This window comes from Salmo salar, chromosome ssa22, assembly GCF_905237065.1.
Source record: "Salmo salar chromosome ssa22, Ssal_v3.1, whole genome shotgun sequence".
Lineage (NCBI taxonomy): Eukaryota > Metazoa > Chordata > Actinopteri > Salmoniformes > Salmonidae > Salmo > Salmo salar.
The window spans coordinates 37,345,171-37,358,831 of record NC_059463.1 but is presented as its reverse complement, the minus strand read 5'-3'; the positions used below and the strand labels follow the sequence as shown (position 1 = coordinate 37,358,831).

Sequence of the window (13,661 nt, the reverse complement as noted above, 5' to 3'; positions counted from 1 at the left end):
ATAATACATAATGTATTTTATAAATTTTAGGCCTATATCAATAAGTTCATCAATAATGAACTTCCCGGTGGCTCAGTTGGTAGAGCATGGTGTGTGCAAAGCCAGGGTTGTGGGTTTGATTCCCACGGGGGCCCAGTACATATTTTTTTAAATGCATGAAATGTATGAATTCACTACTGTAAGTCGCTCTGGATAAGAGCATCTGCTAAATGACTAAAATGTAAATGTGAAATGTACATTATTAAATAATATAGATGCTACATTATTATCATAATCATTGTTATGTAGTACCAGTATGTAAACTATTAACTGTATGTAAACTGTCCCTTAAAAACTCTTCACTACATTTTCAAAAGGCATGCGCTTTGATTTATGTGCTTATAGTGCAAATAACATTCCATTTAAATATATTATAGAAGTACAGGTTCAACTGCACACTGCTATGAACATAAATAAACCAATGGAAATACATGCCTTCTTCCAAACTTAAAAAATATTATAATATATCGTAGTAAAAAATATTAATTGGTTGAATGACATTATATTAAAAAAATAGGTATATTCTTATGATCCTGAACTGGCTGCAGAACCATCTGAGAACGTGAGCCTACATTAGGATTCTCTACAGCTGGGAGGTTAAAAGGTATCTGCCACTTAAATTACCGTGAGGCTCAATGCATTTGTCAACAATCTCAATAGTGTCTGCATGAATGAGCAAGAGGCTATATTTGTTTTAAGTACTAATAAGAACCTACGGGGGAAGCCAAAGATATTGTGTATCACATTTGTATTGCAACTTTATCACATGTGGGACCACTAAAGAATACTTAAGACACTGTCCCCATTTGGAAATATCGCATGGTATGAGAGCATAAGGAATGTTGTCTAAAATTAGCATCAGTTGATCTCTCTCAAATACTCAGGAGACCTTTGGAACAATTTCTTCCATAAAGGTCAGTTTGTGAGGATCCTTTGGGTATTCCATTTCTACCCAGTGAAAACTAGTACTTATTGGAGTTGCATATTTGATTCAAGGTACTGTATATATAATAGACTGGAAAAACAATGCATCTTCTAATTTTGGTATCAAATATGTACGATCCCATATTTTCACAGAACGTCAAATATTCTTTTTAAATAAACTAGCCTCCAGCTCTTATTGCACTTGACTTGTTGCACCATTCTTAGCACCATTCTTACTCCAGTGAGAGACAAAACAACCACAGCTGAGGTGACAGACCTTTTTATATCTAACCTAATCCTAACCATTGTGATGCTTATCAAACATTTAAACATTACAATTCAATACTGTCACATATCTCTACATATTAAACAATATGAGGGTCACAAAATTACCGTGGCAGATACCTTTAAGTGGCAGATACATTTTGTGTAAGAACATGGGACTTCATCACCAGGATCTAAGCATCATTCAGATTCTTACTGATCAAATGTTTGTGGAAGATAATGATTATCATTGGTATTTGTCAATGTAGATAAAGTAGTTCTGTCTTTTCTTGGCACAGGGCAATCATGAGCACGGACGCAGAGATGGCGGCATTTGGCCCTGCGGCCATCTACCTCCGAAAGCCGGAAAGGGAGAGGCTTGAAGCACAGACCGCTCCCTTTGATGCCAAAAACAGCTTTCTTTGTGGTTGAGCCCAAAGAGATGTACCTCAAAGGGGTTCTCCAGAGTAAAGAGGGTGGCAAAGCCACTGTCAAAACTCTGTGTAACAAAGTAAGTAAATATTTTATTAAAATACTGTAATGCAAATCAAATCAAATTGTATTGCAGTGATGGCTTTGCTGTTTTCTAAGCTAAAAACTGTGATATGAGTTAAAACCTTAATCAAATTGTTCGAGAAACCAGCCATTTACAAAATGTTATTCCTGTCACAGGTCCTCACTGTGAAGGAGGACGATATCCACCCCATGAACCCTCCAAAGTACGATAAAATTGAGGACATGGCCATGATGACCCACCTCAACGAGCCCACTGTTCTGTATAACCTCAAAGAGCGTTACGCAGCATGGATGATCTATGTGAGTTTCAAGTAAAAGATTATCTAGCAGTAAATACATAAATCAATGAAGAGTTGATAAACATTATCCTCTTTTACAGACCTACTCTGGGCTGTTCTGCGTCACTGTCAACCCCTACAAGTGGCTCCCAGTGTACGATTCTGTGGTTGTGAATGCTTATAGAGGGAAAAAGAGAATTGAGGCCCCACCCCACATCTTCTCCATATCTGATAATGCCTATCAGTTCATGCTCACTGGTACACAAATACCCATGCTACTACAACAACAACTTACTGTACAGAATTATAGAATAACTCTGAAACTGATTTGCACTTGCCTTTCCATTTTCAGATCATGAGAACCAGTCAATTCTGATCACGTAAGTCAAAATCAATGACTAAATGTGGGTAAGAATATTGTTGAAAAACTAACTTTACAACTAGCTCCCTGATGGATGTTCAGCAGTATTGCAGTTTAGTAGATAAAGTGTTCTTACTGAGATTATTGAAACGAATATCGTTAAGAGTAAAACTAATCTGCGTTTACTCTCAGTGGAGAATCCGGTGCAGGAAAGACTGTGAACACCAAGCGTGTCATCCAGTACTTTGCGACAATTGCAGTGGCTGGAGGCAAGAAAGAACAAGCAACAACAGCTGCTTCTGGCAAAATAAAGGTCAGAAATATTACTGTAGCCTTAACAATATAGTATAAGGGGGTTGTATGCATCGAAGATCCAGTATGTATGCATCACAACACTCACAAATGTGATGACATCTCTAGGGGTCGCTGGAGGATCAAATCATTGCAGCCAACCCCCTACTGGAGGCTTATGGTAATGCAAAGACTGTGAGAAATGACAACTCCTCTCGCTTTGTAAGTTAAAAACCTCTCTTTTTGGATTTGTGAGCTTTCTTGGTTTTGAAGGGAAATATACTGATGGCTATCTAATACATTTTTCAGGGTAAGTTCATCAGAATCCATTTTGGATCAACTGGAAAGTTGGCGTCTGCTGATATTGAAACATGTAAGTGCCTCCTGATCAGTGTATCTTTATCCAATTGTGATTCACACATGAAAAAGACTGCTCATACAAAAACCTACTCTACAGATCTGCTGGAGAAGTCCAGAGTGACATTCCAGCTGTCTGCTGAGAGAAGCTACCACATCTTCTATCAGCTCATGACTGGACACCAGCCACAATTGCTGGGTGAGCGACAAATACAAAAAACATGACATGGAATGCATTGGGCCAACAGTACATACATTATATATACAGTAATAGTAACTGTGCTAAATACTCTTTTGTATGTATTCCAGAGGCACTTCTGATCACCACCAACCCCTATGACTATCCTATGATAAGTCAGGGTGAAATCGCTGTCAAGAGTATTGATGATACAGAGGAGTTCATCGCCACCGATGTATGTATAAAAAATTACAACAATGTAGGAAAAATATAACTGTATGATCTTGAAAGCCAAGGTTTCTCTACAGAATGTGAAAATGTCTAAAAAGCTATTCAAAAGCAACTTGTATCGTGATGGTATGCCTTCACAAACACATTAACTGATATTGTAGCTTATATTTTAATAAAGCAAGATTACATAAACCTTTTCCAGAGAACATTTTAACAATCTGTATCATTGTGTTACTGAAAAGTGTGTAAATAATCTACATAAAACAACAATCAAACAATGCTTTAATTTTCCATAGACGGCCATAGACATTTTGGGCTTCACTGCTGAGGAGAAGATAGGGATCTACAAGCTGACTGGTTCTGTGATGCATCATGGGGCAATGAAGTTCAAGCAGAAGCAACGTGAGGAGCAGGCAGAGCCTGATGGCACTGAGGGTAACTATCAGAATGGAATGATATTTATATAATTTCTTAATGGGTAACTAGCCTACCTCGTCGCTTGCAATATCAACTGTTCTGTACTTTGAAATAGTCAAGTATAATTATCAAGTTTCTTCCAGCCTACTTTATACAGTCTAATTTACAAGTTTAAGCAATGTATCAACAAAATATAGCCTAATGTTTAACGTGCATGCTACACTTTCTCTCCCAACCAGAGGCTGATAAAATCTCCTACCTCATGGGCCTAAACTCCACTGACTTGCTCAAAGCTCTGTGCTACCCCAGAGTGAAGGTCGGGAATGAGATGGTGACCAAGGGGCAGACTGTGTCACAGGTAGAATCTTTTAGATTATTTTCAATTGTAGTAGATTTGCAAAAAGGAAAATGAATGTGAATATTTTTTTTTTTACTTCCTTTTTTGATAGGTGAACAATTCAACTATGGCCCTCTGTAAATCTGTCTATGAGAAAATGTTCTTGTGGATGGTCGTCCGTATCAATGAGATGTTGGACACAAAGCAGGCCAGACAATTCTTCATTGGTGTTTTGGACATTGCTGGATTTGAGATCTTTGATGTGAGTATTTGTATAATCTTAAATTCAGCACGTTGCTGTTCAGCTCATCCTACTGCTTAAACAACTTACAATAACCAAGAGTAGACATTATGCCTGTACAATATCTGCTGATCAAAATATGAACTAGCAGTCATGTTGGGTAACTCTTGACTTTCAACGTTTCTGTGTTTGAACATTAGTACAACAGCTTGGAGCAACTTTGCATCAACTTCACCAATGAGAAACTGTAACAGTTTTTCAACCACCACATGTTTGTACTGGAGCAAGAAGAGTACAAGAAAGAGGGAATTGAATGGGAGTTCATTGACTTTGGGATGGACTTGGCTGCCTGCATTGAGCTTATAGAGAAGGTAGGTGAGATATTAAAAAGGCAGACAATACAATAACAGACATGTCTGCTTATCAGTTTAATATTTCACATCATCTTGTCACCAACAGCCAATGGGCATCTTCTCCATCCTTGAAGAGGAGTGCATGTTCCCCAAGGCTTCAGACACTACCTTCAAGAGCAAGCTGTATGACCAGCATCTTGGTAAAACCAAAGCTTTTGAGAAGCCTAAACCTGGAAAAGGCAAGGCTGAGGCCCACTTTGCCCTGGTGCACTATGCTGGTACTGTGGACTACAATGTCACAGGCTGGCTGGACAAGAACAAGGACCCCCTGAACGACTCTGTTGTGCAGCTGTGCCAGAAGTCCTCAGTCAAACTGTTGGCTATGCTGTATGTAGGAGCAGCAGCTTCACAAGCAAACGGTACATCCCATAGTATCCAGAATTGCTCATACTACAGAAGGAGACTATATCTACCCCTTCCCTTGTTATATAGTTTATGGTTATAAAGCACCGCTTTATAGCATTAGTAGTACTGGAAATGTCAGTAAACTGGATTTATATATGACTATATACATATACAATACAGTATTCTTTAGATTGACCCACTGTATATAATGTACATGAGTCAATATTAGTTTTCAGGCAGTGACAATATGTAAAAATGTTATTGAGATGAAAAAATAACTGGCCTAACACATTTGTAAACAGATGCTGCAAAAGGAGGCGGAGGCAAGAAGAAGAAGGGTGGTTCCTTCCAGACTGTGTCGGCTCTGTTCAGGGTATCTGCATGTGTATTATTCTTTATTATGATGTAATAAGGTGTATTATTTTGAAAAATGGAAACTGTGGGGGCTAATAGGTAGCTATAATCGGTATTTAGCTGTTTGGGTTATGATAATGTAAAACAGTTGTATATCATCTCTATTCATAATGAATATTCTTCCAAATCCATGGGTATATTTTATTAATTGAAATGACTGGACATCTTACAGAATGTGGCTTTAAAAACGTGTCAAACACAACTTTGTTTATTACAGAATCTCATTCCCAATTTACACATTTTCCAATCCGACAGGAGAATTTGGTCAAGCTGATGACCAACTTGAGGAGCACCCATCCTCACTTTGTGCGATGTTTGATTCCAAATGAATCAAAGACACCAGGTGGGTATTGTGAGATTAACAATACAGCAGACATCTTTAATGCCAAGCATAACTAATCTTCTTTCAAATAAGCATGTAAAATCCCTAGATGTTTAAGTATGTGTCAAGGAGGTTAATATAATGTTTTCCCTATGGTTAAGGTCTGATGGAGAACTTCCTGGTCATCCACCAGCTGAGGTGTAATGGTGTACTGGAAGGCATAAGAATCTGCAGAAAGGGTTTCCCCAGCAGAATCCAATATGGTGACTTCAAGCAGAGGTAATTAATGTTCAGTGAGGGAAAATGCAAAAAATATTTTAAAGTACTTCTTTCACAGGCATGATCACATCACATACTAATGTACTTCCTATTGTATATATATTTATATCCCCCTTATTCATCATGTCAGATACAAAGTATTGAATGCAAGTGTCATCCCTGATGGACAATTTATTGACAACAAGAAGGCTTCAGAGAAGCTCCTGGGATCAATAGATGTGGACAAGAGTCAGTACAAGTTTGGGCACACTAAGGTAGAGCAATGGACTGCAGCATCAGTCACTTTTCCCACAAAAACCACAAACATTGAGCTCAATTGAAAAAAATTGTAGCTCTGTATTTTCTATAAATATAATGAAGATCAATATTCCTATAGGTGTTCTTCAAAGCTGGTCTTCTGGGTACTCTGGAGGAGATGCGAGATGAGAAACTGGTTACTCTGGTGACCATGACTCAGGCTCTCTGCAGAGGTTACGTCATGAGGAAAGAGTTTGTCAAGATGATGGCGAGACGGTAGCTACACTACTTTACAGAACCGTGTCTTTTAACCCTGGTCCTGGGAACTCAAAGGGGTGCACATTTTAGTGTTTGCCCTAGTACTACACACCTGATTCCACTTATCAAATGTTTGATGATGATTTAATGGATGAATTAATGGATTCAGGTGTGTAGTGCTAGGGCAAAAAACAAAATGTGCACCCCTTTGGGTCCCCAGGACCATCATTCAGAAACACTGTTATAGAGTATGTTATATTGAGCCAGTGAAGAGAATCCCGCCAAAACATTTTTTTTAATGATTATTATTAACAGAGAAGCAATTTACTCCATCCAATACAACATACGCTCATTTATGAACGTAAAACACTGGCCATGGATGAAGCTGTACTTCAAAATCAAGCCTCTTTTAAAATCAGCAGAAGCTGAAAAAGAGATGGCCGCAATGAAGGAAAACTTTGAGAAAATTAAGGAGGATCTGGCAAAGGCCTTGGCCAAGATAAAAGGACTAGAGGAGAAAATGGTTTCTCTGCTGCAGGAAAATAATGACCTGCAGCTACAGATAGCATCTGTAAGTTAACAAATTGCTTGTTTAATACAATGATTTTTTTAATGTCATTTAATTAGCCTTTGATTTCCAGTGTTGTTTAATTTATATTTTATCTGCTGTAGGAAGAGAATACTCTCTCTGATGCTGAGGAAAGATGTGAGGGACTCATCAAGAGTAAGATCCAGATGGAAGCCAAACTCAAAGAGATAACTGAGAGGTTGGAGGATGAGGAGGAGATCAATGCTGAGCTAACTGCCAAAAAGAGAAAATTGGAGGATGAGTGCTCTGAGCTAAAGAAAGACATTGATGACTTGGAGCTCACCTTGGCCAAAGTGGAGAAAGAGAAACATGCCACTGAAAATAAGGTTTACCATTTATGACGAGGTTGTGAAGTTGTGTATTCATTTTAAATGTAAAAGACAAAGCATTGATGATTTTACATGAAATAATTCAATTTAGGTTAAAAACCTGACAGAGGAGATGTCTTCTCAAGATGAGAGCATTATCAAGCTGACCAAGGAGAAGAAAGCCCTCCAAGAGGCGCACCAGCAGGTCCTTGATGATCTCCAGGCAGAGGAAGACAAAGTCAACACTCTGACCAAGGCCAAGACCAAACTTGAACAGCAAGTGGATGATGTGAGTAAGAGATGTGACAACCAAAGTCATACATAGCCCTCTTAAAACAGCTTCATGTTATCATCCAAAGAAATAAAATAAATGTACTGTTTACTTAATATTGTGAAACTGTTCTTGTGTGGTCTAGTTGGAGGGTTCCCTGGAGCAAGAAAAGAAGGTCCGCATGGACCTTGAGAGAGCCAAGAGGAAGCTTGAAGGAGATCTGAAACTGGCCCTGGAGTCCTTGATGGACCTGGAGAATGACAAGCAGCAGTCTGATGAGAAGATCAAGAAGTACATTTAAAATCTAAGCAATTGTTGAACCATTCTCTAGAAGGGATCGCCTGATATATATTTTAATATATACTTTTTATCCAAAACAGGAAAGACTTTGAGACAAGCCAACTTCTCAGCAAAATTGAAGATGAGCAGGCATTTGGTGCTCAGCTTCAGAAGAAAATCAAAGAACTCCAGGTGATCTGTCAGTTCAATATGCCACAACGAATAAGATTAATAACATAGATACATTATGGAGCCCTATCTTCCAAATGTCATGTTTTAAGCAAATAAACATTTAAATCCATTGTATATTTCAGGCCCGTATTGAGGAGCTGGAGGAGGAGATTGAAGCTGAACGTGCTGCTCGTGCCAAGGTTGAGAAGCAGAGGTCTGATCTCTCCAGGGAACTTGAGGAGATCAGTGAGAGGCTTGAAGAGGCTGGTGGTGCAACATCTGTTCAGATTGAGATGAGCAAGAAGCGTGAGGCTGAGTTCCAGAAGCTGCGTCGTGATCTAGAAGAGTCCACACTGCAGCATGAGGCCACCGCTGCTGCTCTCCGTAAGAAGCAGGCCGACACTGTGGCAGAACTGGGAGAGCAAATAGACAACCTCCAGCGTGTCAAACAGAAGTTGGAGAAGGAGAAGAGTGAATACAAAATGGAGATTGATGACCTCTCCAGCAACATGGAAGCTATCGCCAAAGCAAAGGTGGGAAATGATGTGGTTGCCAGAATATTTTAAATACTCATAAATACGCATGAAAAATAACCTGTTAAACGTTCTTGATAGGGTAATCTAGAAAGAATGTGCCGAACCCTTGAAGATCAACTGAGTGAATTGAAGACAAAGAATGATGAGCATGTCTGCCAACTTAATGACATAAATGTTCAGAGAGCAAGGCTTCTGACTGAGAATGGTGAGTTTAAAAGGGAAGGTTAGTATTTCTGTTTGTTTTCCATAATACCAATAAACCTAACTTCCAACTTTCTGTCTCAATCAGTTGAACTTGGTCGTCAAATGGAGGAGAAAGAATCTCTTGTTTCCCAGCTGACCAGGATTAAGCAGGCTTACACACAGCAGATTGAGGAACTCAAGAGGCATATTGAAGAGGAAGTGAAGGTCAACTGCCATCTTCTACTATACTGCCTCTTTGTGATTCATATAAATGTTCCATTTTGATTAAGTACTTAATTTTAACTTTTGTTCTGTTACTGCTGACCATTAGGCCAGAAATGCTCTAGCCCACAGTGTGCAGTCAGCCCGCCATGACTGTGATCTGCTCCGGGAGCAGTTTGAGGAAGAGCAGGAGGCCAAGGCTGAGCTGCAGCGTGCCTTGTCCAAGGCCAACAGCGAGGTCGCTCAGTGGAGAACCAAATATGAGACTGATGCCATTCAGCGCACTGAGGAGCTTGAGGATGCCAAGTGATTAAAAAAACATTCTACCACTCTATCTTCATAATCACCTAAGTACCTACAATGGCTAAAATGATCGTTTTTGTTCTGTCTTTTTACAGGAAAAAGCTTACCCAGCGTCTGAAAGATGCGCAGGAAGCTGTTGAAGCAACAAACTCCAAGTGTGCTTCTCTGGAGAAGACCAAGCAAAGACTGCTGGGTGAAGTGGAGGATCTCATGATTGATGTGGAGAGAGCTAATGCTTTGGCTGCCCAGCTTGACAAGAAGCAAAAGAACTTTGACAGGGTAACGTTTTGACAAAGATATCAATGAAATACAGTCAAATCTATACATTATTCATTCTTGCATATTCATTTACTTAACTGTGCTCCCAGGTTCTGGCCGAGTGGAAGCAAAAGTATGAGGAGGGACAGGCAGAGCTAGAAGGGTCTCTGAAAGAGGCTCGCACTCTCGGCACTGAACTGTTCAAGATGAAGAACTCATATGAAGAAGCTTTAGACCACCTGGAGACACTGAAGAGAGAGAACAAGAACCTGCAACGTATGGGGAAATTAAATCTATTTTTTACAATGCACCATCTATGCTCTTGTATGTGTGGATACAAATCCACAATGTTATTAATTTCCCTCCCCTTTTCATTTCAATAGAGGAGATCTCTGACCTGACTGAACTGGTTGGTGAGTCTGGAAAGAGCATCTATGAACTGGATAAGACAAAGAAGACTGTGGAGAATGAGAAGGCAGAAATCCAGGCTGCACTAGAGGAAGCAGAGGTCTACACAACAATAGTTTTTATCTCAACAAAGTGATCATGATAATATACATGTCATACCTACATCACTACATTATTTAATGGTTTGGTTATTCATCTATTCTAGAGGGCACACTGGAACATGAGGAATCCAAGATTCTTCGTATACAGCTGGAGCTCAACCAGATCAAAGGGGAAGTTGACAGGAAGCTGGCAGAGAAGGATGAGGAGATAGAGCAGATCAAGAGGAACAGCCAGAGGGTGATGGACTCCATGCAGAGCACTCTGGACTCTGAGATCAGGAGCAGGAATGATGCCATGAGAGTCAAGAAAAAGATGGAGGGAGACCTCAATGAGATGGAGATTCAGCTGAGCCATGCCAACCGTCAGGCTGCTGAAGCCCAGAAACAGCTGAGGAATGTCCAGGGAGCACTCAAGGTATACACTTTATTTTTGTATTGAGTCCCAAATGAATTGTTCTTTCTCTTTAGATGTTGTTAGAATACATTTTCCACTAATCCTCAGGATGCCCAACTGCAACTTGACGACGCCGTCCGTGTCGCAGATGACATGAAGGAGCAGGTATCTATGGTGGAGCGCAGGAATAACCTAATGATGGCTGAAATTGAAGAACTGAGGGCTGCCCTGGAACAGACAGAGAGAGGCCGCAAAGTGGCGGAGCAGGAGCTAGTTGATGCCAGCGAGGACTGCTGCACTCTCAGGTACATATAAAATATTAACTTTCTCTCGGTTACAAATGGGGTGAGGTACAATCATGTTTTGCAATGTGATTAAATGCCCCTAATACAGAACACCAGCCTCATCAACACTAAGAAGAAGCTGGAGGTTGACCTTACTCAGGTCCAAGGTGAAATGGAAGACACCGTCCAGGAGGCAAGAAATGCAGAGGAGAAGGCCAAGAAGGCTATTACTGATGTGAGTTTCATGTTCTGCCTTTTGTATAATAATGCCAATATCTTAGAATGTGATAAGCAAAAATAGTTTGGACATTTAATTGTTCATACATCATCAGTCACTATCATATAATTTACCTTTTACAACTACTGCAGAAGTGTTCATATAATCAATGTACACAACATATTATTCCAGGCTGCCATGATGGCAGAGGAGCTGAAGAAGGAGCAGGACACCAGCAGTCACCTGGAGAGGATGAAGAAGAACCTGGAGGTCACAGTCAAGGACTTACAGCACCGTCTGGATGAGGCTGAGAACCTGGCCATGAAGGGAGGAAAGAAACAACTCCAGAAACTGGACGCTAGGGTATGTACTATACATTACAGCATATACAGGTGTAGAGCAAGCTACATTGTATATGAGACCTTAACTGAGAAAAACATGTACTCCTATCTGTAAGGTCCGAGAACTGGAGGGTGAGGGTTGATGCTGAACAGAGACGTGGAGCTGAAGCCATTAAAGGTGTTCGCAAATATGAAAGAAGAGTCAAGGAGCTCACCTACCAGGTATAACCATGATTCATTGATTATAAAAAGACAAGATATTGTGTACTGCAATGGAGCATTTGACAGGACATTTCCAACTCTTGTAAATTCTACAGACTGAAGAGGACAATAAAAATGTCAGCAGGCTGCAGGATCTGGTGGACAAGCTTCAGTTGAAAATGAAGGCCTACAAGAGAGCGGCTGAGGAAGCTGTGAGTATCATATTCCTTTACAGATTTTTTAGTAATGGGGACATAGTTAACAAATATTTTACAATCAAATCAATCAGTACATTTTGGTACTTATTTCAAATTATTAACTTATACTATTACTTACTATGTGTTAGGTACTTGCACCTACTTGTTTCAAAGAATCATCAATAAATCAAATTTGTTATTAGGTAATACAAATGTAACAGAGAAAGGTGTTACAATTACTAAGTCATAAAGCAGAAAATAAAATTAAGTAAAGTTGTGGTCCTGTGTGGCTCAGTTGGTAGAGCATGGCGCTTGCAACGCAAAGGGTCATGGGTTTTAACCTGCTGGGGCTACTCATATGTAAAATGTATGCACACATGACTGTAAACTCCTTTGGATTACAGTGTCTGCTCAGTACTGTATATAGGCCTGGTAAATAATGATGGTTATGGGAAAATATGTTTTACATAATCTTATCTATGGTGCAACTTGAAGTAAAAAATAAGTAGAATATAAAATGGGATAGGCAACCCTCTACCTTGTAATGCGACCCTCTACCTTGTAGTCTGTTTCTGTTGTACTTTTGGTATGATCCTTCTTTATTTATAAGATGTTGATGATGATAACGTAAACAATTTATAAGACATTTGAACTTCTGCATGTTTTCCCCAAACATGCAGTATAATTGTTGAATGTTGTATTTTTGTGATCCAAACAGGAGGAGCAGTCCAACACTCACCTGTCCAGGTACAGGAAGGTGCAGCATGAGCTGGAGGAAGCTCTGGAGCGTGCTGACATCTCCGAGTCCCAGGTCAACAAGCTTAGAGCCAAGAGCCGTGAAATTGGCAGCAAGGTACAATTAAATTGAATGCCATTTTTAAGAAATCGTGACTAAAAAATCTAATCACACAAAACAATGCATTTCTTGCTTAATCTCATTGTGCCAGTCCCATAGTAGATTTTCAGGAGAAGATAGATAATACATTACCATATAGAGCAAATGGTTAATATAATATTTTTAAAAAATCCCATTATGGTAAAGGATAAGAGACAATTAAAAATATATATTATTTTCCAGGGGAATGTGGCTGAAGAGTGAGAGACGAAGTCCAGATGAGACAAAGTATCAAAAGGTCTTACAATATGATTTTTGGTTAAATGTTCTCATGAAGCAAAAATAAATCTGCAAATCCTATCAGTTGTTTTCATAATTTACCTGTGAAATTAATTGTGTCATCACTGATTGAACCACTATCAAATGGCAGATGATGTAGTGTTTTAGTCATTTAGCAGACACTCTTTATCCAGAGCGATTTACAGGAGCAATTAGGGTTAAGTGCCTTGCTCAAGGGCACATCAACAGATTTGTTCACCTAGTTGGCTCAGGGGTTTGAACCAGTGACCTTTCGGTTACTGGCCCAACGCTCTAAACCGTTTGGCTACCTGTCGCCATAAACAGCTACATTAGTCAGGGCATTGTCACTGTTTCAGCTGCTGTATTCAAACGTAATGGATACAACTGTAGCTATTATTGTTTTGCTGTAGAGTATTTGACTTCTTATAATTTAGCTCCACTTGCATTTGAATTATTATTATTGAATGTTTTACTCCATATAGAAACATTTACATAACAACAACTTATAGACGCACACAAACCATGACTACATCTCATCAGCCCCACATGCTCACACCCCCA

General features: G+C 39.5%; 1 protein-coding gene across 1 annotated transcript; it reads left to right on the top strand.

The window, feature by feature from the left end:
- Nucleotides 1–1,533: 1,533 nt before the first annotated feature.
- Nucleotides 1,534–13,064, top strand: LOC106583375 (myosin heavy chain, fast skeletal muscle-like). Its single transcript, XM_045705313.1, is given in 42 exon segments — nt 1,534–1,635; nt 1,637–1,738; nt 1,900–2,043; nt 2,123–2,279; nt 2,374–2,401; nt 2,575–2,695; nt 2,803–2,895; nt 2,983–3,046; nt 3,131–3,229; nt 3,340–3,443; nt 3,736–3,874; nt 4,096–4,214; nt 4,306–4,455; nt 4,635–4,805; nt 4,894–5,206; nt 5,507–5,565; nt 5,862–5,949; nt 6,090–6,207; nt 6,338–6,461; nt 6,584–6,720; nt 7,018–7,273; nt 7,375–7,617; nt 7,712–7,888; nt 8,016–8,161; nt 8,251–8,341; nt 8,464–8,853; nt 8,935–9,061; nt 9,146–9,264; nt 9,371–9,567; nt 9,660–9,843; nt 9,933–10,098; nt 10,206–10,330; nt 10,438–10,746; nt 10,834–11,011; nt 11,014–11,030; nt 11,119–11,244; nt 11,419–11,589; nt 11,684–11,704; nt 11,706–11,789; nt 11,885–11,980; nt 12,684–12,818; nt 13,044–13,064. Coding segments are annotated over 42 exon segments (5,811 nt in total).
- The last annotated feature ends 597 nt before the right edge of the window (nt 13,065–13,661 follow it).